The following is a 23842-nucleotide window of genomic DNA, read 5'->3' as shown; positions in this document are numbered from 1 at the left end:
TCTTTTCCGACTAGTGATATAAAGCAATATATACATCCTTTTTTGTATTTCCTCTTATGTCTCTCTTTTGCAATCTCATATTTTAGGAATTTGTCATATCTCCTTCGCATCTCCGGACTTTTCTCGAATGCTATTTTCGAGTAAACTGTCAATACGCCTTAACATATTGCATTCCGAAATGTCTTGATGAAAATAGGTGAGTTTATTTCGCAAATAGACGCGTCATTGGAGCCTTGTTCTGACCTGATAAGTCGTGAAACCCTACGGACCTCGAGCTCCATTTAATTATCGATCTCGCTGACGCGTAGTTGCACGGAATGCTTTATAGATTTACGGGGTGTGCCAAAAAGTATAATTCCGATTCGTCGCTATGGAAATGTCGCCCGGATATTCTTCCTGTGCTACCGTTACAACAACATAAAGTTTTCGGATATTCTCTCCGTGCTTCCGTTACGATAAAACAAAGTTTTTGGAAAGATTTTAGATTATCACGCTTTCTTTCTCGCACTTGACGTGGGCGTAACAATAGTCAGCGTTTGTTTCAATTTATGAATTTGCCCTAATTTAAACGAACATGCTCTAGAATTCTTCAAGCGAAATTATCAACTCCTTGTTTTGTATTCATTCACCTTGTTAACATCTCCAGTTATAATCGTGTATACTCATGAATAGAATAATATTTACTATCCTTGTAATTTACCAGGACAGAGCTTCATCAGTTTGAATTAAATCCGTTGTGTTATTGAGAGAAGTACGTGGCGAAACTTAGTGGTTTAAATCACATCATGACTCGAGAATGTAAAGACGAGACGCTGTAAGACTTTGCTGTATTAGTCCTGAAAGTTTTTCAATCATTTCAAAGTAGCGTATACGATTTTATGATGATCTTACATTAACATTTGATGGCCAAGTTGATTCCGACAATGAGCTTAGTTAAATCTATTATTTTATTTTAATATACTTGATTTATAATTTATACACAGAGAGAAATTTCTTTTTCTTTCTGTATAGTTATATAATTTATAACTAGACAGAATATATTAATATATTATTAAAAATGTAAAATTAATGTATTATTATTTTTTTATGTCTTGTAATAATTTATGTCATTCCTTTAAGCTCTTAAGCATTTAATAAAATTATTTTTAATCAGATAAATTGTCATCCACAAATGAATGACGTGACCTTTACGTGTCACCTAAATATGACAATCAAATTATGAATGACAAGTTTTATAAAAATATAAATTACCTGTTTTTTTGTAATTCTTATTACTAGCTGAAATAATTTACAGACTTTTAAGGAAGACTTTCTTTTTATTTTTTTGTAAATCGTAGATTATATGTTTGACTACGTAAAGCCACAGAAATTCGTAGAAATGTCGATAATCTTAACTCGATGAAATATGAAAGGATAACACGACGTGCAAAGCATTGTGTTGCGCCTTATAATTTATGTTGCATAAGCATACTTACTAGCATACATATTACATAGTAAGTACAATCACCGATGACACGACCGTCTTTTTTATCCATCGTGTCTGGAAATTATAGCGCCATTAATGACGACGGCTGGGAATTATTTCATGAGTTTTTTCTTTGTCATCTTACATGTCGCGATCGTATTGAGCAATTCCTACCATTCGTAGTATCCATAGGATTCGCTTAACTTTTGCAAGGGAAGTGCATTAGCGAGGGCGTAATTAGATGAGGGATCTGTGACCTGCGTCATTCATCCGAGGAATTAATAAAGAGAATTGCTCGAAAGAAAGGGCACTCTCGATCCTCGTGCCGCTGTTTCGCCAGACCGATGGAACACACAAAGTTCACTACCGGCCGATCAATAATCTTACGGAACGAAGACGTCCATTCGTCGTGTAGTTCCGTACGAAAATTATCGTTCAATAAGCCTGTTTACGCCACGCGAGATTTCCGTTACGAAGATAAAAATAGTTACTCGTCGTTTCAATCCTGTAAACGTGCAAGAGAATGACTGTGTTCAATAGAATTAAATGTAGCTTTGCAACTGTTACAAGATTTTTAATATATGAATGATTTGACATTGAGAATGAGGAACTGAGGGCAAGAATCAATTTATGAATCCCTTTATCAAGTCCAACAATGTTGGACTTTATTTATAAGAGACTGGATGGTCAGATTGCTCGAAATTTTTGACAATTGTTTATTTATATTGAGCTAAATAAACGTACGAAAGTAAAGTTTTAAACAATATTCATACAACATATAAAAAGTAAAAAATATATTTTTATTAACAAAAATACGATATATATATACATATATATCCTATTTATATAAGTATTTGTCAATAAAAAATGTATTTTTTACTTGTATATATTTTTTATGTGTTGTATAAATATTGCTGAAAACTTTACTTTCATACGTTTACTCAGTTCGTCATAAAAAATCGCCAATATTTCGAGTAATCACTCCGATCTTTCCGATCTTCTCTCTCTCTCTCTCTCTCTCTCTCTCTCTCTCTCTCTCTCTCTCTCTCTCTCTCTAACGTCATCAAGAAAAAAGAAGGGATTTAATAATTCTCTTGGAAAGAGATCGACTAGAGTCCCTTAAAGGTATAGTTGATTTTTTGTTATAAATTTTGGTAAATAAATATGAATTTATATTGTCGATCTCTTTCCAAGAGAATTATTAAATCCCTTCTTTTTTCTTGTGAGAGAGAGAGAGAGAGAGAGAGAGAGAGAGAGAGAGAGAGAGAGAGAGAGAGAGAGAGAATTTCTCTGTTTTATAAGATCCTAGTTCTCGAAACTCTGTGGTTCAAAATTACTATTAGAAATCTCAACATTTCCACATGCAATTTCATACATTCACATGTAAAAAATAAATAAGATAATAAGAACTCGAAGCTTTCACAAGTACCATTTTAAGAATTTTTTCAAACTTGTATGCAGTCCGGAACAATATAAGAATCTGTATTCAAGTTCAACAATCCAGATTGCAGATGAATGATAAAGATTTCATAATTGTCGATGAAGAATTAAAGAATCTTACAATAGTTGTGCAAAGCTTTTCTGCCGAGCGTAGTCCACGATTTCTCGCGACGATCAAATCGTCCCATTACGTCATTCAGTTCGCCGAAATCATCGATCTATACAATATTGTTTCAATATATCGGTTTCTCGTTCTAAGGTACGCGTTGTACTAAGAAACGAGGAACGATAAAAGCAACACGAGTCGATATTTATGGCGTATACATATTGCAATCGCAATGGTACGATCTGATAAAAGTGCGGCATGACGCGAAACCGCGTAATAGAACGCGATTTTTACATAAGCGGATTTGATATGGTATCATACTGCTACCATACCTCACAAAATTTCTCACGTAGCATAAAGCGTACTATAATAATTGCCGGGAAATTCTCTCGTAACAATTTTCTCCCGCGGCACACATCCGCCAAGGTAATTAAGCCGCATCGCGACCTGATGATCGTTGTCTTTAATGACTATTGCTGTTTCGAAAGTGTTGTTTACTCTCACCGCGACTCGAACGTGGACTATGTGGAACGACTCGAATCGGGTACAGCTTAGTGTCATTCCACGGTGCGAAGATCAAGAAGGACGAAAGCCATATGCTAAACTGTATAATTACACGCTATAGTAAACTATTCTGCGAGAAGACTCGAATGTGGAACAACAAATGTTACTTTGCTGCAGTTCTTAAGGACAGGTGCTAAGTCCTGTTACATGTTACACTCGCAAATAGTTTTATGATGAATCATCCGTAAAAATGCATAAATGTATTATAGATTATGCATGAATTCTTTTTATAAGACAGGAATTCAAGAACGATCTCTCTTTCACTTTCAGAAGAATTATTAAATTCCTTCTTTCCCCGACGATAATTTCTCTGTTTTCTAAGATACTAATTTTCGAAACTCTATGATTTGAATCACTATTCGAAATCTTTGTATTTCTACATACAATTTCATATACATATGTATTCACAAATAATTATAAAAGACTATGTGATACTGTAATATATAATAAGATTACTTGACTTGTCTTTTTACCTCAGAGTCGTGCAATGACTTTGAATGTTACATTCCTTTAAAGTCATTCACTTCGAGTATCGTGATTTGATCTCAAAGAGCCTTTTTTGTTTTATTCATTCTTGCTCATTCTATTCATTCTTCTGCCATTCGGTTGACGTTCTTCTTTAATTCTTTGTGAGGTGTCAGCATGAAGGTCCGACTGATAAGGCAATGATTATTACGAAACGTTACGTAAAAATACACCACTCTTTCAAGTTAAGCGAAAAGAGGCCTTTCAAAGTCATTCGCACCTTTCAAGGCCGTTCTTGCGCTGCGTTGGTTCGATGCGCTCAATCGATGACACTATCGCGCTGTCATAGTCGAATGGTCATAGTGAATGTAGATATGCGTTTAACGATTTGCGAAAACGGATTTTCAAAGTCATTCACGTCCCTCACAGTCAACGTGCTCTCTGTTGGTCAGCATGACAGCGCTTCAGAAAGATCAGTCGATACTATCACACTTCTATAGCTGGCATAATGTTACGTAAAATCAGGGCTATGTCACCATAAGAAACTGGACCTCCAATCTTGGTTGGTTTGACGAATCGATATGTATTGCTTATTTTTTCTCATTTTCTGTTTGTGTAATATTACACAATATGTATATCACATAATCATTTTTATGGATGAGGAAAGAAAATTTGATGATTAACCCTTTTAGACATTACATATTGAAGAAATTTTCTAGGAACTTTTACTTAAAAAAAAAAAAAGGGAAAATAGTTGCTTTCCATTGTTTATCTTTTTTCATTTTTTAGTTTGTATAACACCACATACCATATAATCATTTTACGACGAAGAAAGAGGAGATAGTCAACTCTTAATTGTGGACATTACAGAAATGGTAAAGAAACTCCCTAAGCATTTCTACTTAAAAAAAGTATAAAAATAGTTCCACTATCTTTTCTCATGTTTCAGTTTATGTAACATATCATATAATCATTTTATGAACGGATAAAGGAAATTTGATAATAAATCCTTAATTGTGGACTTTACACATAGTGAAGAAACTTTGTATAGCAACTCCTACTTTTAGAAAAAAGATAAAAACAGTTGTTTTTTACTAGCTTTCGTTTTTCAGTTTATACATCACATACGTTATATAATCTTTTTTGCTTTACTGGGCAAAAAATGATGATTAACTTAATTGTGGACCGTATATATTGAATGTGAAAACATTTTCCAAGAATTTCTTACAAGAAAAATAAAAATAGTTACTTTCCACTCTATACCTGATGCTGTATTTTTTGCCATTAATTATGCAGAATAAAATTTTATTTGTTTTTCTATAATTTTAATTTTCAACTTCTCTGTTGAGGATTAAAATTCTAAATGACGGGATATTAAAAAATAAATTAAGTTAAAATTTTATATGCATAAAAAAATACAACACAATTAATATGCAAAAGCTAAAAAAAAGCAAAGAAAAATATACAAAAGACAAAATTTATTTTGGGATCATCTGCAGTGTGTATCATTTAGCCTAATTTTTATTTCAAGTCTCTTATTGTCTTCCGACTCTTTCATCTTAACGTCACAAATATGCAGTATTCTTTTTGCATCTATAATATGTATTCTTTTGTACTCTTAGTTATCATGCTAATTAAAGAATGTCTTTGAGATATAGTTTAAGTCGTTCAGCACACATTATCAGTTGATTTGTAAGTGAAATAATTGAAACTTACAGTAAACAAAGGCTTGATATTGACTTGAAGATCGGAGTAGTGTCAAGCTGTCACGGTCAATGTTCTCCCTCTGTTGTATATCGTGTATCAATTGATAGACACTATAAACCTCTCATGTGCACTAAAGGTCAATCGATAGTGCCTCTATTTTTCGCTCGGAAAAACAACAGCGCGCCTTTTACGCGAGATGATTCGGCAGATATTATTTTCTCCGTATACGCGGCAATATATGAAAGGATTCCTTGATAGCGCGAACAGTGACCGCATTTCTGAAATTTCTCTCTTTCAACATGAATCATTGGGCGCATTTGAGTCGATAAAAATAACATTTCGACATATGAATTATCCAGAAAATCGCAATATTAATAGCAATTTCTTGCTACACGAGATAAAATTTCGTGGCGAAAATAAATCTGAGATTTGAAAACTGTTCTTTCGGAGAAGTTATTGGTTTTCGTGTGCTACTATTTGGACGTGATATGAAAGATTTGAGATTCTATATTATTTATTTTATTTTATGAGATTCTTTATAAAAATTCAATAATCCAAAGTGAATGAGTTTGAGAAATTAATCGAATTAATTTTGCGCGTATAGAGGTCATTCTATTTCATAAGACAAAAAAAGAAAGAGAGACGTCAATATATTATTGACCGATATATTGACTATGAATGCGAAGATTGTCCATGATGTATCGATGCATCGCGTAACGCATACGAGGCTCCACCGCCGTTTCGCAATTTATGATCATCTGTCAAATCGAATTTGCAATCGATCTTATCGCCTGCTCTGCTTAGTCGAAAATGGAATTTATTCGCGTGCCTCGCGTATTACACAGAAAAATACATATTTACCGTACGCAAATAATAATTATTTATTTTTTTTAAATATTTTAAAAGTATATATTCGAAAATCTCTACCATAAAATTCATTACAAGCATCAAATTTATTCAAAAAGAAAACTAAAGGACAATATAATGGGAAATATATGTGTATATACATATACCTTTGGTTTTTTATTTGGAGAGTCCTAATATATATATATTGTATTATTATTATTTTAAATGTATTCAAAATATATCCTAGTATAAGTTTAATACTTCAATCGAGATTATTAAATTAAAATAAATTCGATTCGCTTATATCGTATAAAGTCTTCGATGAATTTTATAATCTTCTTCAAAAGAAAAGAAGATTTTGAGGATATAATTGTGTTTTTCTAAAATTTACAATAAGCATATTTTAAGATTATATCAAGAAATTATTGTTTGTTAAAGATAATCACTCACATTTAAAAGAAAAAGTTACTTAAAAGAGAAAAAGTAAATTGAGTAATCACTTTTCTTATAGAAGTAAAATGTTTTTCTGTGTGTAATGTGTGAGTCGCCGCATTTACATAAAGTAAATTGCTTTCATTCACGCCATCTTCATCATCATTAATTTTGTTGTTAGACACAACGCGTGTACTTAACAAATTTTTTTAACTAACTGCATCTCTTCGGTTTTTTTGTCGGAAATGACCGAACAAGTTAATAGCAAACTCGGAGATTCCGCAGCGAATGATGGAAACAAAACGTTGCGAAAACTGAATGAGGTTCCGCCTTGGAATTCTAAGAATTCCTTTATAAGCGTTTCAGATCTGCATACGTTATATCATAATACTATAATTTTCTTTACTTATCCTAATTGATACATATTTTACTCACAACTCTATATAAAAAATTATCGCAATCAGAACTTTGTACAAAGTTTTTTCTATTGCTATCATTTTTGCAGAAATGAGTCTCGTTACAAATAAAATTGAGATATATGGGACAACCGGAAGAATATGAGATCAGTCGAAGGCTCCTGTTCACTCACTAGTACTGTTTCAGATTGTGACGTCAAAAGCGAGAAAATACGTAATAAAAATTCTTGCCAAATGTATCAATATGGAAATATGTTTCAATAAAACAACATTTAATGCTATCGAGAACTGTATAATACACCGAAAACTCTTCTTTTGTTTCGTTAATTAATAAATATATTTGAAAATGAATTATGTGTAACAGAAACGAAATAAGCCATGTTCATCATGCAGTTATGATAAATGTCAAATTAATAACATATAGAAATAAATATGATTTAATTTCTCCTCAAAACAAGAAGACAGTTTTCGATATATTTGATGAGATATTTTATTGAATGCAATTATTGTTTTACTGAAAAATATTTCTATTCAGATAAAGTTTAGAATTTGTATTGCGTTTTTTTTATTTTTGACGCTATATAATCTGAGATTAATAGGTATAAATGAGTAAAGAAGTCTTATAAAAAATGAAATAACAGATGAAATAAAATGAAATAACAGATAGAATTCGTTATCATTACGATTGAATTTTTAAACTATCTTTTGAATAGAATATATTGGACAGATTCAATCACCGTTGCTCCAAGACCCGCATTTAGCGCAAAGTGCACTCGTGTGTTTCTCAGTTTATCTCTCGGTCTACTATTGTAACACTACGTTCCAATGCGTGAAAGAGGAAACGAAAAGGGAAACTTAGCTGCCGTGTTTCGCGCTCGACAATGTGGGATGTGAATACCTACAAATGTTCTGCGATCATATGTCGAGAGAATTCGAGCGTGTCGGAATATAAGTGTACCGTGCAGATTAAACTTACATATACTTATATGTAACCAGCGTGCAAATCATGCGCGCGCGAAAGGCCTTTGTGAACCGGAGACTGTTGATACCGAGAGCGAGGAACGAGAAGGAAGCCGGGACGAGTTAAAAAAGAAAAAGAAAAGGAGAGAGAAAGAGATAAATTGAATATACCAGGGACGAGTCGCGACCCCGGGAATTACGGCCGTGCGCCGAGAGAGTCGAGGAGAAGGGCCGACTATATACATTCTTAACTTTGCATTAGCACAGTTGACTGCAACATAAAGTCATCTCCTGCAGTAAAGGAAAATAGCGAGAGCCATCCACGGGGAATATAGCTTACCGCACCTACCTAAATGTATTCAGAGGACATATTTTTTGACAAAATTAAAAAATTTTTTAAAATTACAGATTTTTAATATTGTGTTTTTTAAATTAATATTAAAAGTTTGGTGATTTAGAACCTGGATAAAAAAATTACATAAGAAGTAGGTAGACACACGAAGAGAACGATTTTGCTTGAAGTATCTAAAATTTAGCTGGATACAGATCTGAAAATAATTTTGTTAGACTGTCAAAATAATTACGTAGGAATTTCATTCATGAGGAGCAGTGTTGCAAAAAAGTTTGAGCACCCTACGTAATTTTTTCAAACAAAATTTTTAAATTTGCATTTATTAAATTTTTTAATACTTCAGCAAAATTGTTTTTTTTTTTTTAAATAATTATTATAACAATTATTACGATAAAATGAGAAAATTTTCACTCAAATTATAAAATTTTATTGTTAAATATAAATATTGACCTTATTGAACTGTTTAATATGTATATAATATTCATTTTTTTATACCTGACTTAGCATTCACGAGGATTATATAGTTATTTAATTTTACATATATTTCATCTTTTTACAAAGAGGATCTGGCTTGGCGATGCAATCCATATTTAACTCCACAGTAACTTTAATGTTCCAGTTTTGCGTTATTTCGTCAGAATTTTAATTGGATGTATAATTGAAAAGTTACTCATATTTAATGATATTTTACATCCAGTTATTATACAAACACGCTTATTGCATTTTAATTTATATTTGGTATAACGCAATATTTCAATATTCTAATATCACGCAACGTTCTCTCCATCGAAATGTTTCCTGAACAAAATTAGATTCCAGCTTCGTGGAAAATATTCCGTCAGAATTTCAGGTCGCAGTGACTGGGAATATCCCGTACGTGTCTGACGATCTCGGTACCTCAATTTCGATCGGGAAGCTCTGCGGTTTTCTCATTCGGCACAAGCTGCTTTTTGTATAGTTCGTAACAACTGCAGCAATCGCTCGCGTTGCCGAAACGCGTTATCGCACACGCCCCCGTCCGCGTCTGGAGATATACATGTATTCAGTCAGCCAGTCAGTTGGTACACACCCCTTCAGCTTGCCTAGATAGCGATTGTGTTTTTGCCAGCATACTATATACGCATTTAATATCCTCTTGCGATTGCTAATCATACGGTATTATCGGAGGATTTATTATATAAAAGCTCTCTCTTTTTCTCTCTCTTTCTCTGTGTATTATCAGCTATATCTCTGGACAAACGTGTACTCGTTGTGTCAGTTAAACATATTTTGTGCGACACTGGTAAATTTCAAATATTTAACGTTAATATTTCCCTGCTTATCATAACATTAACGATAATATTTTTTTTAAATAGGTATATTAAGATAAAAATTATAATAACTGAGCTGATGTTAATATCATTTGAACTATTATCTCAGTGGATTGATAACATTAATATTTAATATTCTGTACACAGAATTATTCAATTTATACACAGAAAGGTTTTACTAAAGTATTTAAAGATTAATTTAGTTAGATACAGATTTGTGGAAATAATTATGTTTATCAGAATAATTATGTAAGATGTTCGAAGCTGATTTTTAGAATATTTGTAGAAACTTTTTGCAACATTGCTCATTATTTGAATATCCTACATAATTATTTTGATAGTTCACAATAAAATTATTTTCCGATTTATATATTTAGCTAAATGTTGAGATATCTCAGTAAAATCGTTCTTTCTATATATATTCATCTGTTTATTATCAGTTATTATGGCTTAATACACGTTGTATAAAAGATAATTGTCTTCCTGTTTGGCAGAACTGCTTTTTTGTATGATCGACGCTGATCTTCATCTGTTTCACATATTACATTGTTAGGTATCAAAGGAGTAATGGTAACCCGATCCTTGAGTTAAATAACACTTTGTTATTTTTAACTTCCATAACGTATGTCAAAATGTAAATCAATTCATTTTTATGGTTAGTTTCAAAGCAAATAACGTTCGTATTAACATATGTTCTTCTATATGCGCTTAATAAATAATAAATTAAATTGGAGTCAAATTTAGCACTTCTTGAATTAAATTATGCTTTAATTAAATAATACATTTGTTTTAGTTGAATTAACGACATATTGAGTAGGAGCAGTAGTGACTTATAGAAAGCAGTGGTGACCTCAACACGTCGTTAATTTAACTAAAGCAAATGTATTATTTATCTAACACTAAAACCGCAACTGTGCCATTTTTGGAGCTTTAAATTTTTGTGACTTCGTAAATAATTATAATTAATTACAATTAATTTTACTTTTGTGGTGACAGTTTTCCCTCGTAAAAAACTAGATTTATCTTGAATTGCAATCGAGTTAATTTAAATTTGCGGTTTTAGTGTTAATAAAATATCTACTTAATAAAATTAATTCAAACAGGATATAATTTGTCATTATAAGTTTAATTTTATTGCGCACGTCGAAACCATAAGATCGAGGTATCCATCTCGTTTTTCATGAATCGGGTGTCCTTTGAATGAACGTGTCTGCATTTTGACACTCAACAACGATGTGAACGCGGACGCCGCTAAATCCGTCCGTGTTTGGGAGATTATAATTAGAATGGGAAGCCTCGCAAGGTCGAACAACATGCTGCTCGAGAGAGATCGCGTTTATTCATTGCAATCGCTCATGCACCTTTTGCGTTTGATACGGATTGTAATTTTCGTTTAACATAATGTCTTGTAAAATGTCTTCATTACTGCTCGAATTTCCGTTTTTTGTTTACAGTTGAAATGAGCTGTTAAAGGACCCTGCACAAAACATACGGAACATGGGTCCCGGCTAATTTGGCTGAATTTGTAATATGTTAACTGTAATTTTTTGATTCTGCAAATTCGCTGTTTTGACAGAGTTTGATGTACAATAACTTAAAAACTGTACATTATTTTACTTTGTGCCCATGGAAACTTTTAATCAGGACAATCAAAATTACAACATATTACAAATTCAGCCAAATTAGTCTGGGCCCATTTTCCGTATGTTTTGTGCGGGGTCCTTTCCAAGTTGTATGAACCTTACTTTTTTCATCTATATATTTATCTTTTGTATTTCATTGTACGCTTATTAATTTTTTATTACTCTTGTTTTCCATATTAAGCGGTCTATTAGATATCAAAGAAGCAATAGCCATCTAATCCTTTGAGTTAAATAACATTTTGTTATTTTCAATTTTCATATGTGTGTCAAAATGTAAATCAATTCCTTTCTGTAGTTAGCTTTAATGTAAACAACGTTTATATTAACGTGTGCATAACAAAGAAACTAATTTTGAGTCAAATTTAGTACAATTTATTCAGTTAAATTATTTAACACCATTGGTTTACTTAAATTAACGGCATATTGAATACACGGAGAAAATTTTATATTTAAAATTACTATAATGTGGTAGAAGCTTCATATAAATCATAAGTTTAAATGCTACAGTTATTTTTTTAAAAACAATAATATAACGTAATTTTTACACTTTTTTATAGTAAAAATTTTTTATTACAAAATCAAATATACCTAGCGAATTTTGTTTGCGTACCATAGTAAAAATTAACTGTTTTTATGTTAGAATATAGCTTAACAAAATAATTACTTTATTTATCTGATAAAATTAGTATTAGTAAAAATTAAGTCGGAATCATGTTGTGAGAGTCCATCGAAAATACAAGACAGTAAAGTGTAATTTAAAATTGTATTAAAACTTAATATAAAATTTTCTCCGTGTAGGAACAATGACGAGCGCTGCATAGAAATGGTTAAAAATAACTCAAATTGGATATAATTCAACATCGTAAATTTAACGGTGTAGAAGAAAATAAAATAATTTGAAGAATTATTGAAAGAGTAATTGAAAATTTTAATTTTCGTTTTTCTCCTGTCTCTAGATGAAAGCTTAAATTAATGGGCGGATAATTATCACGTATAAACAATTATACACTTTTGTTTGCAGGATCGCTTTTCGCGCCAATTAGTGAAGCATCTCGCGATAACGTCGAATAGATTTATCGCGCACGATAATCATATATGGAAATGTTGCAGTTCGTAGAATAGCTGGGCTTCAATACTTGGTGCTGATTCACTGCTTCATTCGCGTTTATTCGGTGCCCCTTCGTACGCTCGCTCTCGCGTTGCACTTTCATTCCAAGCCTTCTCGTCGTGACTTCGATATTGCGGGATCATCGGTCGGTCGGACGAGAGATACATTAAAGGCGTGGGAAACTATCCGCGGCGAAACATTGCTTAACTCCTCGTCTTTTTCGCTGTCGGTCAAATAAACGTGGCCTCTCCAGTGCGTAGACAAGATGCTCGGCAAATTATGAACAAGCGCGATATGAGTTACGATATCGTTCAATTGTGAACGGACACGATTATAGTTTTAACACAGGCTATCGCAGGTCGATAAGAATTCGTATCAAAATGTTACGTAAATATTAATTCGCTATTATATAGTGGCTGTCAATAAGTAATTTTATTGAGAATTGCTCATCAGATAAAGAATTTTTACAGATACAGATTTAGTATACAAGTATTGAACATAATGGGTTTGGAGCGTTATACTATAAACTTCAAAATTCAAGCATAACGTCACTAAAAATTAACGAAATTTAAATTTAAAAAAAGAGTTTTAAAGCTTATATAATAAAATCTGTACATTCGAGAAGTCACTATGCCTCTTGAGTTTTTATGAATTTGATAATTTTAACATGTAATTATTAAAGCTAGACAAAATAGGAAATTTAAAGTTTTTCCTACAAATTTTTTTAAATCTTTTTTTTTTAAATGTTTCTAAGATTTGTTGTTACTGAGTTATCGCGGATTAAATAGGAGCATTTTGATGTTGATTGCTCGTAACTTTGTTAAAAATCATTGCACCGCAATTAAAAAAAAAACGGATTCTTAAAGCTGAAATGTTACTCTATCGAATGATGTAATTGCGAATTTTTTTAAAAGAACAGATCCAGACATGACAAATGAAATAACATTACAAATTTTTGTTGCAATTCATAATATACATTCTAGTATTTAAAATATCACATTTTTAAGTTGATTATAACGAGAATTTTATTAACTTATACTACTGATAGATTTAGTTGAAGTATCTAACAATTTAACAAGATATAGATCTGAAAATAATTTTATTGAACTATCAAAATAATTATGCGGGACGTTCAAACTGTTGCTAGAATGTTAAAACTTTGCAGCATTGTTTATGCTTGAGATTCCTACATAATAATTTTATGGTCTAACAAAATTATTTTCAGCTCTGTATCATAATTAAATTTTCAGGTAGTTTAGCATTCTTTCCGTGTATAAATTGAAAAATAGATTGAAAAATTGCCATAAAATTATCTGTTGGCAGGAAATTTTAGGAAGTCACTGTATATTAAATATATATAGATTTTTTATGGATAAGCTTGTACATTTAATATCACGTTTTATTGATATTTTATGCAGGATAATTTTTACCGTATTGTCGGTTCTTGTCCAATTTGGAATAATTTTTCTTTTAGAAAAAAATGCTTTTCTGAAAATTTCTGCTTGATCAAGCGATGTTTAAAAGAAAACGATGTTTTGCATCTTCCTGTCCATAGCAACCGTGTATCAAATTCGTAACCGACGAATAATATGGACCACCGTGTCAATAATGACACCGAATATTGTCACGTTTGGAACCGCATGACAACGCGATTGTTAACTTTGTTATGCGGTATCGTCGTCCTTCTGATGTAGATCGCTACTTTCGTTAATCAATCGCGATTGATGGATGTCGCATAGATTGCCGTTGTTCACTTCGTCGTCGTCGTCGTGTGGCGATTGACTTCATCATCACGTTAGCTTCATCATCATACCAGGTTCGCGATACGTTTCGGCGAGCCTCGAGTTCGGTACATGCAGGTCAGAGTCATCGTCGTGCCACGGTAATCGATATAGCATCGGATATTCCCATTTTTAGGCACAGGTATGACGAAGGAAGCTCCAAATATCGAATTTTCACCTGTTCTTAGACGACACATATTTTAGGATAGAATTATGTAATTAATAAGACAGATTGATTCATTGTAATTATTGTATTTAACCTGTATTATCATAATAAGACAGAATATCTCATTTTATGTGTCGTAAATAAAATCCGTATTTTAGAATTGTATAATTAATAAGGTAGAATATCTCATTTTACATGTTGTAAATATAATTATAAATTAAAAGGAAATTTTACATTACACTAATTCAGATGTGCGCGATCAAAATATAGTGTTTTTCTTTGATTCTTTATTTTTAAATCTTCTGTAGGTTATCGTGGTTTATCGTGCTAGGTCACGCCTGTACATGACAATTTAATGGAATTATATTATGAATAAAAGATATTAAATTCTTTCGTTAATTATTGTAATTCTTTCACGCTTATCAAGCGTGTTATTTGCTTTTGAGATTAATTGCTGCGGCAATAAGCTACAATTGTAATTAAAAATAAAGATCGTGGATCGTGATTATTAAATCGCTTGGTTTGCTACGCATATGTTGGTAAAATGCGAAGTATGAAAAATGACAACGAGAATTATGCGAATGCTGAATCATACGAGTCTTTTGAATCATCTTTGAATATCTGAATCATCCAAGTGCTAAAAAATGCAGCTGGATATTCCATCTTTTTAAAAAAAAGGTTTACCTGGAATCGTGTTGATATCTTGCGATCATGAATCTTGCGATCATGAATTAAGGATGTATTATATATATTTTTTGATGAAATGACAAAATTATAAAAAAATTACTGATTTTTCTATATTATATTTGTGAAAGTGAAAAGTTTGACAGTGATTTAGAATCTGGATTAAAAATTATTCCAAGTAGGCGCGTTATTAAAAAATAAGTAATGTAAATTAGAAAATTTTTATTTCAATTATAAAATTGTATTATTATATATTCAGTTAAAAATAAATGCTAATATTTTTCTCATTAATCTGAAATTCTTTTACTTATATTGTTTCTTATTAATTACCGACATTATGCATAAGTGTAAAGGGTTCTTGAAACAAAAGATAATTCACAGCAAATTCTATACCTATATATCTATTTTTAAACTAAAATATTGAATAATGAAACATATTTAAACACAATTAAAATTGCTAAAATAATTAAAATTATCCCGCCGCATATTTTCCTTCTTTCATTTTTGAATCACTGAATCAGTTGGACCACTTCACCATAGTATCCGTCTGCATTGAATCTTTTACTTACCATGATATACCTTTTTGTTCGCCTTACGCTCAGAATTCAAACTGAATCGAGATAAAAGGCGGTCGATGATTCTAATTAATGACTTAATTACACTTAATGTGTTACGCTAGGCAGCTGTTGTTTTGTTATACTCGCGATTCAAGATTGATTCGCTTTTACCTCGCACTTTCACGTTTATAATTGCCGAATGTTTCCATATTGTACCAACGGACATGTATATATTGTTAAATATCAAAGGAGCAAAGCTAACCCAATCCCTTGAATTAAATAACATTTTGTTATTTCATGTGTGTATAGCAAAATGTAAATTAATTAATTTCTCTGGTTGAATTGCTTAATTTCAAAGTAAACATTATTAATGTATGTACTTACTAAAAATAACAAACTAAATTTGGATTATTATACATTTTACTAGTTGTTTAACTCCATTGTTTTAATTGAGTTGATGACATATTGAATAGGAGCAGTGGTAATCTAAAAAAAATTATTAAAAATTACTCGATTTTTGATAGAAACGTATTTATAAATGTAAATTCATAATTTTAAATTAGATATAATGAATGTATTAAACATTATGAATTTAACAATGTAGAGAAGAGGTACGTGTCTATCGCAACCGTGACTTGAAATCCGAGGTAAGGGGAAATGACGCGTTTACGAGAGATTCTCACAATACGATAGCGTTGTCGCCAGTGATGGCTATGAATCATACATATGTAAATTACGTTGTAATCTTATAAGGTGGAGGTCAGTGCCTCTCATTGTGGCTTGTACTGGACGCGAAGTTTCGCACCGTATCTGCAGTCGTTTCCTCTCGAAATTGAAATCACACAAACGAAAATCGCATTCTCTCCGGAAATAATATTTTTAAGATGGACTTGGACTCGCCAAAAGTAAATTCTTTCTCTTTTGTTTCAGATTTAATTCATTGCACCAATGAACCGAATGTCTCCATACCGCAGCTCGCTAATCTCCTGATAGAACGCTCACAGAATACAAACTGGACGGTAGTCTTTAAGGCCCTGATCACCGTGCATCACATGATGTGCTATGGCAACGAGGTAATTACCTTTCGGGCGCTGGTCTGATCTGCGAGACGTATATTCTTCTGAAATGACTTTTCTATTTACAGAGGTTCACGCAGTATCTCGCGTCCAGCAACAGCACGTTTCAACTCAACAATTTCCTCGACAAGAGCGGCGTACAAGGTGATTATTTTGTAAATGATCGTATTAGCGGGGGTTTGCGTTTTTCTCGGGATATCACAATATGTTCCAGAATTGACGAACGCCAACGATACCAAGCATTATCTTTTACGAAATTCCCACTGAGAGAAAAATTGGTCGTAATTACCATTATTTAACTATAATTTACGGTCATTTTTGGTGCCCATTATATATTTTATGGTAGAACTATAAACATAATTATTATTACTAATGTTGGTGCGCTCAGCAGAAAAAGTATAGCTTTTGCAACTGCAGTTGTAGGATTCTTTAATATAATTGGTTATATTTAGTGAGGAATTTTAAAGGCAAGAACTATTTGTATTAAAGATCTCACACAAAATTATCTTTTCTACTGAATGCAGCCGATATAACAGTAATGACTATAAAAATGAATTTCTCAATCATCATTATTTTATTATACAATTATAGTAACATTTTTCTTAGTGTGATATGAATAATGTTACGTCATTTGTTGGCATCTCGTAAATTTAACTTATAAAAGAATAATTATCATTTTAAAACAAGATAAAGTTACAAACAAATATAAACATTTTGTTAAAAATTTTAATTTTTTTTACAAAGGATAATTATTCTTCAAACTCTGTAATGAAAATAAGGTGTCGTATCTAAAAAAAACTAATCTTTTAACCAAATTTGGAAATGCGATTAATCTGGGAAGATTAACATTCATTTTGCGTATTAACAAAATCATTGCGATATGAACTCATCACAACACGATGTGCACGGCTTTCTGCACTCCCGCCTAAAAAAATTGTAGACAACATCCAGTCATCAAAAGACTCTAATGTCAATAATCGAGCGAGCTGATTTGATATGCACGTGTCGCACGGAAAATTGCAACACGCCGTAATTTGAATAGCCGATCGCGGAACACCTCAATTTTACGTCGAGAACTTGTTTACAGGAGACCTAATTTTATTCACTAATTAGAGATCGTTAAGCGTAATGTTAATTGAATGTTACATCAATCGACAGCAATTATTGAATTGTTTAAATAATGATTATAAATTGTTTAAACAATACGAAACGATACTCCTCTATTCCATTTACAAATCTTTTAAAAAGTTTCTATACTACTGATTTTCTCGCATTATGTAGCTATTATCCATATGGGAAATGCAAATCATTCTCTTTTCCATGTATCTATGGCATCTATGTGTACGATTTACTAACCTGGACTAACTTTCTATCTCTTTGGGCATGAAGCAGGAATACGCGTGGGTGAGTTCTAATCACAAACGTCCTTCTCGTTTTACTATTAATGGTACTTATTAACCATGCTTCATAGTTCTATATTTGTGTTCATTTCTATTATAACTTGGCGAGAATACAAGAAATTAATGTATGTTTATGAACCTAACTGTTAATCTATGTATGTACCAATTGATGTGTATTGATAATTACAACCAAATACTATAAATATATGATTAGGCTTACAAGATGTTTGACAAAATTATAGTTTCCAATCGGCGCTGCACGCTTGTGTAACTTTATGAAATTAATGCAATCGCATCGGCGCACTGCCGACTTTCTAATTTCACTTTTACGCATTGTTGCGTGGCAATGCCTATTAGTGCTTTTGTTGTGTCTGCGGTATTTATTTTGAATACAAATGAGTAATTATCGTTCTGTTCTGTGCATCAGGATATGACATGTCGCCCTTCATCAGGCGCTACGCCAAGTATCTCAACGAGAAGGCTCTCTCCTACAGGACGGTAGCGTTCGACTTTTGCAAGGTGAAAAGAGGGTACGTGTTGAGAACATTTTTTTCTAGACCTCTTGAAATTTTATCTCGCTGTATTTAACGAGAGAATTAACCTTCGTTCCGTAATTGACATTGCAGGAAGGAAGACGGCACTCTACGCACAATGAATGCCGAGAAACTCCTGAAAACTTTACCGGTACTGCAGTCGCAACTTGACGCACTGCTAGAATTTGATTGCACGGCTAACGACCTCACGAATGGCGTCATAAACATGGCCTTCATGCTTCTCTTTCGAGATCTTATCCGATTATTCGCCTGTTATAATGATGGCATCATTAATCTGTTAGGTAACGCTATTCAATAGTCTCTTTTTTTATCGCACAAGAAATGCATATTCAAAGATCTATGAGAATGGATCAATTAATCCGATGATTACGGTAACCTTCCAGAGAAATATTTCGACATGAACAAGAAACAATGTCGGGATGCTTTAGATCTTTACAAGAAGTTCCTTATACGCATGGACAGGGTCGGGGAATTTCTGAAAGTTGCGGAAGTAAGTTACACGATCTGTATGTGAAAGCAATCAATGATGTTAAAGATAGTCATTGAACATGTTTCTTTTCTTTACAGAATGTTGGTATCGATAAAGGAGATATACCAGATTTGACGAAGGTACGTGTGCTTAAAGTTTATTATCTCGCTATCACGCTATATTGTTTAGAATAAAAGTTTGTTCAATTGTCTTTAATTACCGGTTTGAGGAACTATTAACAATGAGTGAGCGAAAAAACTAATATTTAACCGATAAAGTATGATAATATTTTCATTTGTTTCTTCCTCTTACATTACTGACAGGTAATAACATCTCTGATTATATTATTTTAATGAGGTAGAGTTAGTGTGGCATAGTATAGAGCAGCATAGATAATTGGGCGATATTTATTTTGGGAGATTTTGTGAGCCAATTACACTGTAATTTTTTTTTATGTTTTTTAATACGCGCGCATTAAAAAAAGTAGTATAATGAAGGTGACAAATTCTCCTAAATAAATGCATGTATTTTAGCGGAGAGAAATCTCTTCTAGACTAAATATGCACAGCTAAATTTTACTTTGCACTTAACTGAAAAATTTTAATAACGTTCTGTAAATAATGGGCAAATGATTTTTTTAGGCACCGAGTAGTTTATTGGATGCCTTAGAACAACATCTCGCTTCCTTGGAAGGAAAGAAGGGCTCCGCCGCAAACACGCCAACGCAGTCAGCAAGGTATGTCGACTTTTTCCATTTATTCGACTCATTTAAGTCTCATATAACAATCGATGTAGGGATAATTTTAAATTTCCTATGTTGAATGCTATTGAAATCGATATACTTGATCTCCCTCTCTATATACTTCCCGAAAGTCCATCGTTTTCGTCTCATTGTTCTTTCATACCCGATAATCAAAGACACGTTCTTCTACACATCTTTACAAGCTTCTTAAGCTATGAGTATTTAAATATTACGTTTATCGCACATGCACATGTAACAATTATGACACAGGATTGTGTTCCTTTATTTCGAATACGATAAGTTGATCATTGATTATTTTATATTCATAAAAATACCGTGTCACTTTTATTTTTCTTAAACAAATGTCACAAAAGGTTTTGGAAGATAGTACTATCTTTGGATATATTCTCTATTTGAATAGTTATCCAACTTGTAAAATTTGTCGAGATGGTATCCCCTGGATACAAGGTTATAATTTTCTCTGATATTTAATATTTAGTTATAGAATATTCAATTTACGTTTGTATCCTGACCTATTTTAGGTATCCATGCTATGCTCCTAAATTTGGTATTCAATTTTTATGTATACGTGTGTGTGTTTCTCACTGAAATTCTGTAAATATAATTATTGCGCTATCTAATCTCTATCGCTCTTGTATACTGCATGAATTTACAATAATGTATTTAGATAATTGACGCGTTTCCCTATAGTCTATTGATTATAGTGGATACCGAGCATGCTATAATAAATCGTCAATTGAAATTAATAATATTGATGATTTAATTTTATTGCTTAAAATTTAATAACGAATAATGTTAATTGATATGGCTATAATAGTAAAATTTGTTGGATATGAAATGGCATTTATTGTAATAAATATTTAACTCATTGAAGTACATAATCAGTGTTAAAATAATAATAACGTTTCAATGCACATATATTTATCTGTACAAATTGCTTATTATCGTAGTAAATTCACCATACTTATAGTATGCTATTGAAAAATGAACAGTCTCTAAATCAATGTGTACTATGTAATACAATTTGTTTGAGTATACACAAGCTTGATGCCATGTTTCACTACAAAATATAGAACACCTGTAAATGCATATATGTATATTAGGAAATTTAGTAAAAAAATAAATGTAAAAGAAGAGCGAAAGCGTGTGAGAAAGAAGAGAAAAAAGGAGTGTGTATGCGTGCGCGAAAAAGAGAAAGGATGCATGCAAGCGGCGTGCGAGTGGTAATGCACACTATGCATTTTTACGCATTGTTACATCTATACGTACTACACCGTTTGTTTTTTGTTTTTTTGTTTGTCTCTTCTCCTTTGTTTTCAATTATCAATTTTCCTTTACGCTCCTTTCTCTCTCTCGCCACATTTTACGAACTCGCTGAAACGGACCTTCCGTATTCTTCTTGTCCGTCCTCTTTTCTCCATCCATCGACACCACAACATCCTATCATCGCCCAAAAGCAGCAATAGAACCAATGTAAAGTCGGGAGTGTCCGCCCTGTCTTCCACCAGTAACGCGTTCGGAACAGCAGCCAGCAATGCGCGGCTCGAGCAAACCGGGAATGGCCATATCGACGAGGCGTTGCGACAGCAAGCTCTCGCGGAAGAGGAAGCCGCCATGAATCAATACAAGGTACTAGTTTGCGCAAAGTATTATTAATTAAAATAAGAAACGAAGCTTTGACAGATGGAAAATTTTCAGATGATAGTAGCGATGCTATTATCATTCTAACGTATTAATTTTCTATTTAAGTTTCAGATATTTCAGTATTCGTTTGTTTCAATTTCTTCTTCCATTACAATTCCCTGCATATACTTAAATGTTATATTAATTTCTAATGTATATGTTGCAGGCAAAAGTACAATCGCCGTCAAGTACTAGCACGAATCCCTTCCTCAGTTCGCCAACCAATAATGCTAATCAACCGATTGTGGACTTGTTTGGTGCAACAGCCGAGAGCCAGGTACGTCTATGTCTTTCGTTTGACCAGTGGTCTGTTCTTTTCAACTGAATTTTTTGCATTATTCATCTTTCCACTTATTTTTTCTACAATGGAGAGAAAAGCATGAAAGACGAGCGATACAAGAAATTCAACCGAAAAGAACTGATCTAAGAGTGATTCCATTTGAAGCGAGCTAATCAATTGTTGTAACAACAGTCGTCTCAAAAGGCATCGGATGATCTACTGCAACTTGCGGGCAATCCGTTCGCGAACATGTTCGGGGCGCAACCACCTACAGGAACGACGCAACCCGCCGCTCAGATGCAGAACAACATGTGGATGACCAACGGTACTGGTGAGCACGAGCACTTAAAAATCGATATAGTCTCAGTGATCATCGCTGCTTCTCTCGTCACCGCGCTTGTTTATGATATTTTTCCCCCTTTTATTTTAATTCATTTTCTTTCATTTTTCCATTTTCTTTTTTTCTTTTAGGTTTCGCGCCAACTGCGCCACCAGCAAATAATAACTTTGTTACAGATAATAGTTTTTCCTCCGTGTTCGGAAATCAAGATCAGCAATCCAGTAAGTGCTTCACTAGCGAAGTAGACATAAGACGGGATTATATTATACGAGCGCATTCACATGATTGAAATATTCCGTTTACTTCCATTTTCTTTTTCTCTGCCTTTATACATCTCTCTTCTTCTTTCTGTCATAGAACTTTTGCGGCCATTTTTATGATACTTTTGCATCATACATCTTATACATTTTTTAGATACTTAGTACGCCTGAGCAATCACACTTGCTGTTTAACGCTATGGGCAAAGATGTACCGGATGAAGCAGCGTTTATAAACAGTGTTTATAAACAGCGTTTATAAACAGCGTTTATAGCTACAAAAACAGTTTTGTTGCCATACACAATAATAGTAATGGCCGTGTTTAACAAAATGTTTATTTTGCAATTATTGGAAGTTGTCTTCGTGCTAATTTTATTGTATTTTTAGATTCAAAGGAATAACCCTATCTTAGCAATGAAAACTTTAAATCGTTGCAAAATAAACATTCTCTTCAACACGGCCAATGATAATTTACTTTATTTTCCATTTTTTTCTTTTCATATTGTGGCTACTAATAAGCGCTGGTTATTCGATATATTCTTCAAGTGCAACATTGACGCGTGATATTATAAAAGAATGCAACCGAGCTATATTGCGTTAATATTGTATTTGAATATTTCTTTTTTTCTCTTTAATTAACGTATTAACGGGTGACGGTGTAACAATTGCAAAACATTTTACATTATTACTTCGTCCGGACGCAAAAGAGGAGGAAGCTAACTTATGCACCTTGATCACTTTCTGCGCAAGCTGGCGCCCCAGGAACGGCCGCGTCCGTACCTAATCCCTTCATGTCCGATTTCCCGTCCCTCGGTACCACCGGCGGCCAGCAGGCGACAAACGCAGGCGCCTTCGGGCTCTTCGATCAGAACGCCGGCGGCGTTGTTGGCGGTGAATCGGTGCAAGCAGCGCAGACGGGGACGGTAGCAGCCGGAGACCTTTTCAGTGCCGGTCAGACGGATCTCTTTGGGGGTGACGGGTCCGCCGCCGCGATGAGGACCCCCGCAAACGGCGGCG

The 23842-nt window shown here is 33.0% G+C and overlaps 1 protein-coding gene across 12 annotated transcripts in view; it reads left to right on the top strand.

Annotated features, from left to right (window-relative positions):
* Positions 1-23842, top strand: part of lap (phosphatidylinositol-binding clathrin assembly protein lap) — a 44269-nt gene that overhangs the window by 6885 nt on the left and 13542 nt on the right. For 4 of the 12 annotated variants that reach the window (XM_018504944.1, XM_018504955.1, XM_018504943.1 and 1 more), the window contains exons 2-13: positions 16933-17075; positions 17147-17222; positions 18468-18482; positions 18906-19008; positions 19105-19313; positions 19416-19522; positions 19600-19641; positions 20143-20237; positions 21722-21893; positions 22114-22224; positions 22420-22558; positions 22699-22788. In XM_018504944.1, coding sequence (XP_018360446.1) covers positions 16933-17075; positions 17147-17222; positions 18468-18482; positions 18906-19008; positions 19105-19313; positions 19416-19522; positions 19600-19641; positions 20143-20237; positions 21722-21893; positions 22114-22224; positions 22420-22558; positions 22699-22788 — 1302 coding nt within the window. The remainder of the gene's footprint in view (positions 1-16932; positions 17076-17146; positions 17223-18467; positions 18483-18905; positions 19009-19104; positions 19314-19415; positions 19523-19599; positions 19642-20142; positions 20238-21721; positions 21894-22113; positions 22225-22419; positions 22559-22698; positions 22789-23842) is intronic. The other 8 variants (XM_018504946.1, XM_018504952.1, XM_018504945.1 and 5 more) reach the window with 8 other exon arrangements.

The sequence above is a fragment of the Trachymyrmex cornetzi genome, unplaced genomic scaffold (genome assembly GCF_001594075.2).
Source record: "Trachymyrmex cornetzi isolate Tcor2-1 unplaced genomic scaffold, Tcor1.1 scaffold1885, whole genome shotgun sequence".
NCBI classification, from domain to species: domain Eukaryota; kingdom Metazoa; phylum Arthropoda; class Insecta; order Hymenoptera; family Formicidae; genus Trachymyrmex; species Trachymyrmex cornetzi.
This window is presented reverse-complemented; position numbering and strand designations above follow the sequence as displayed.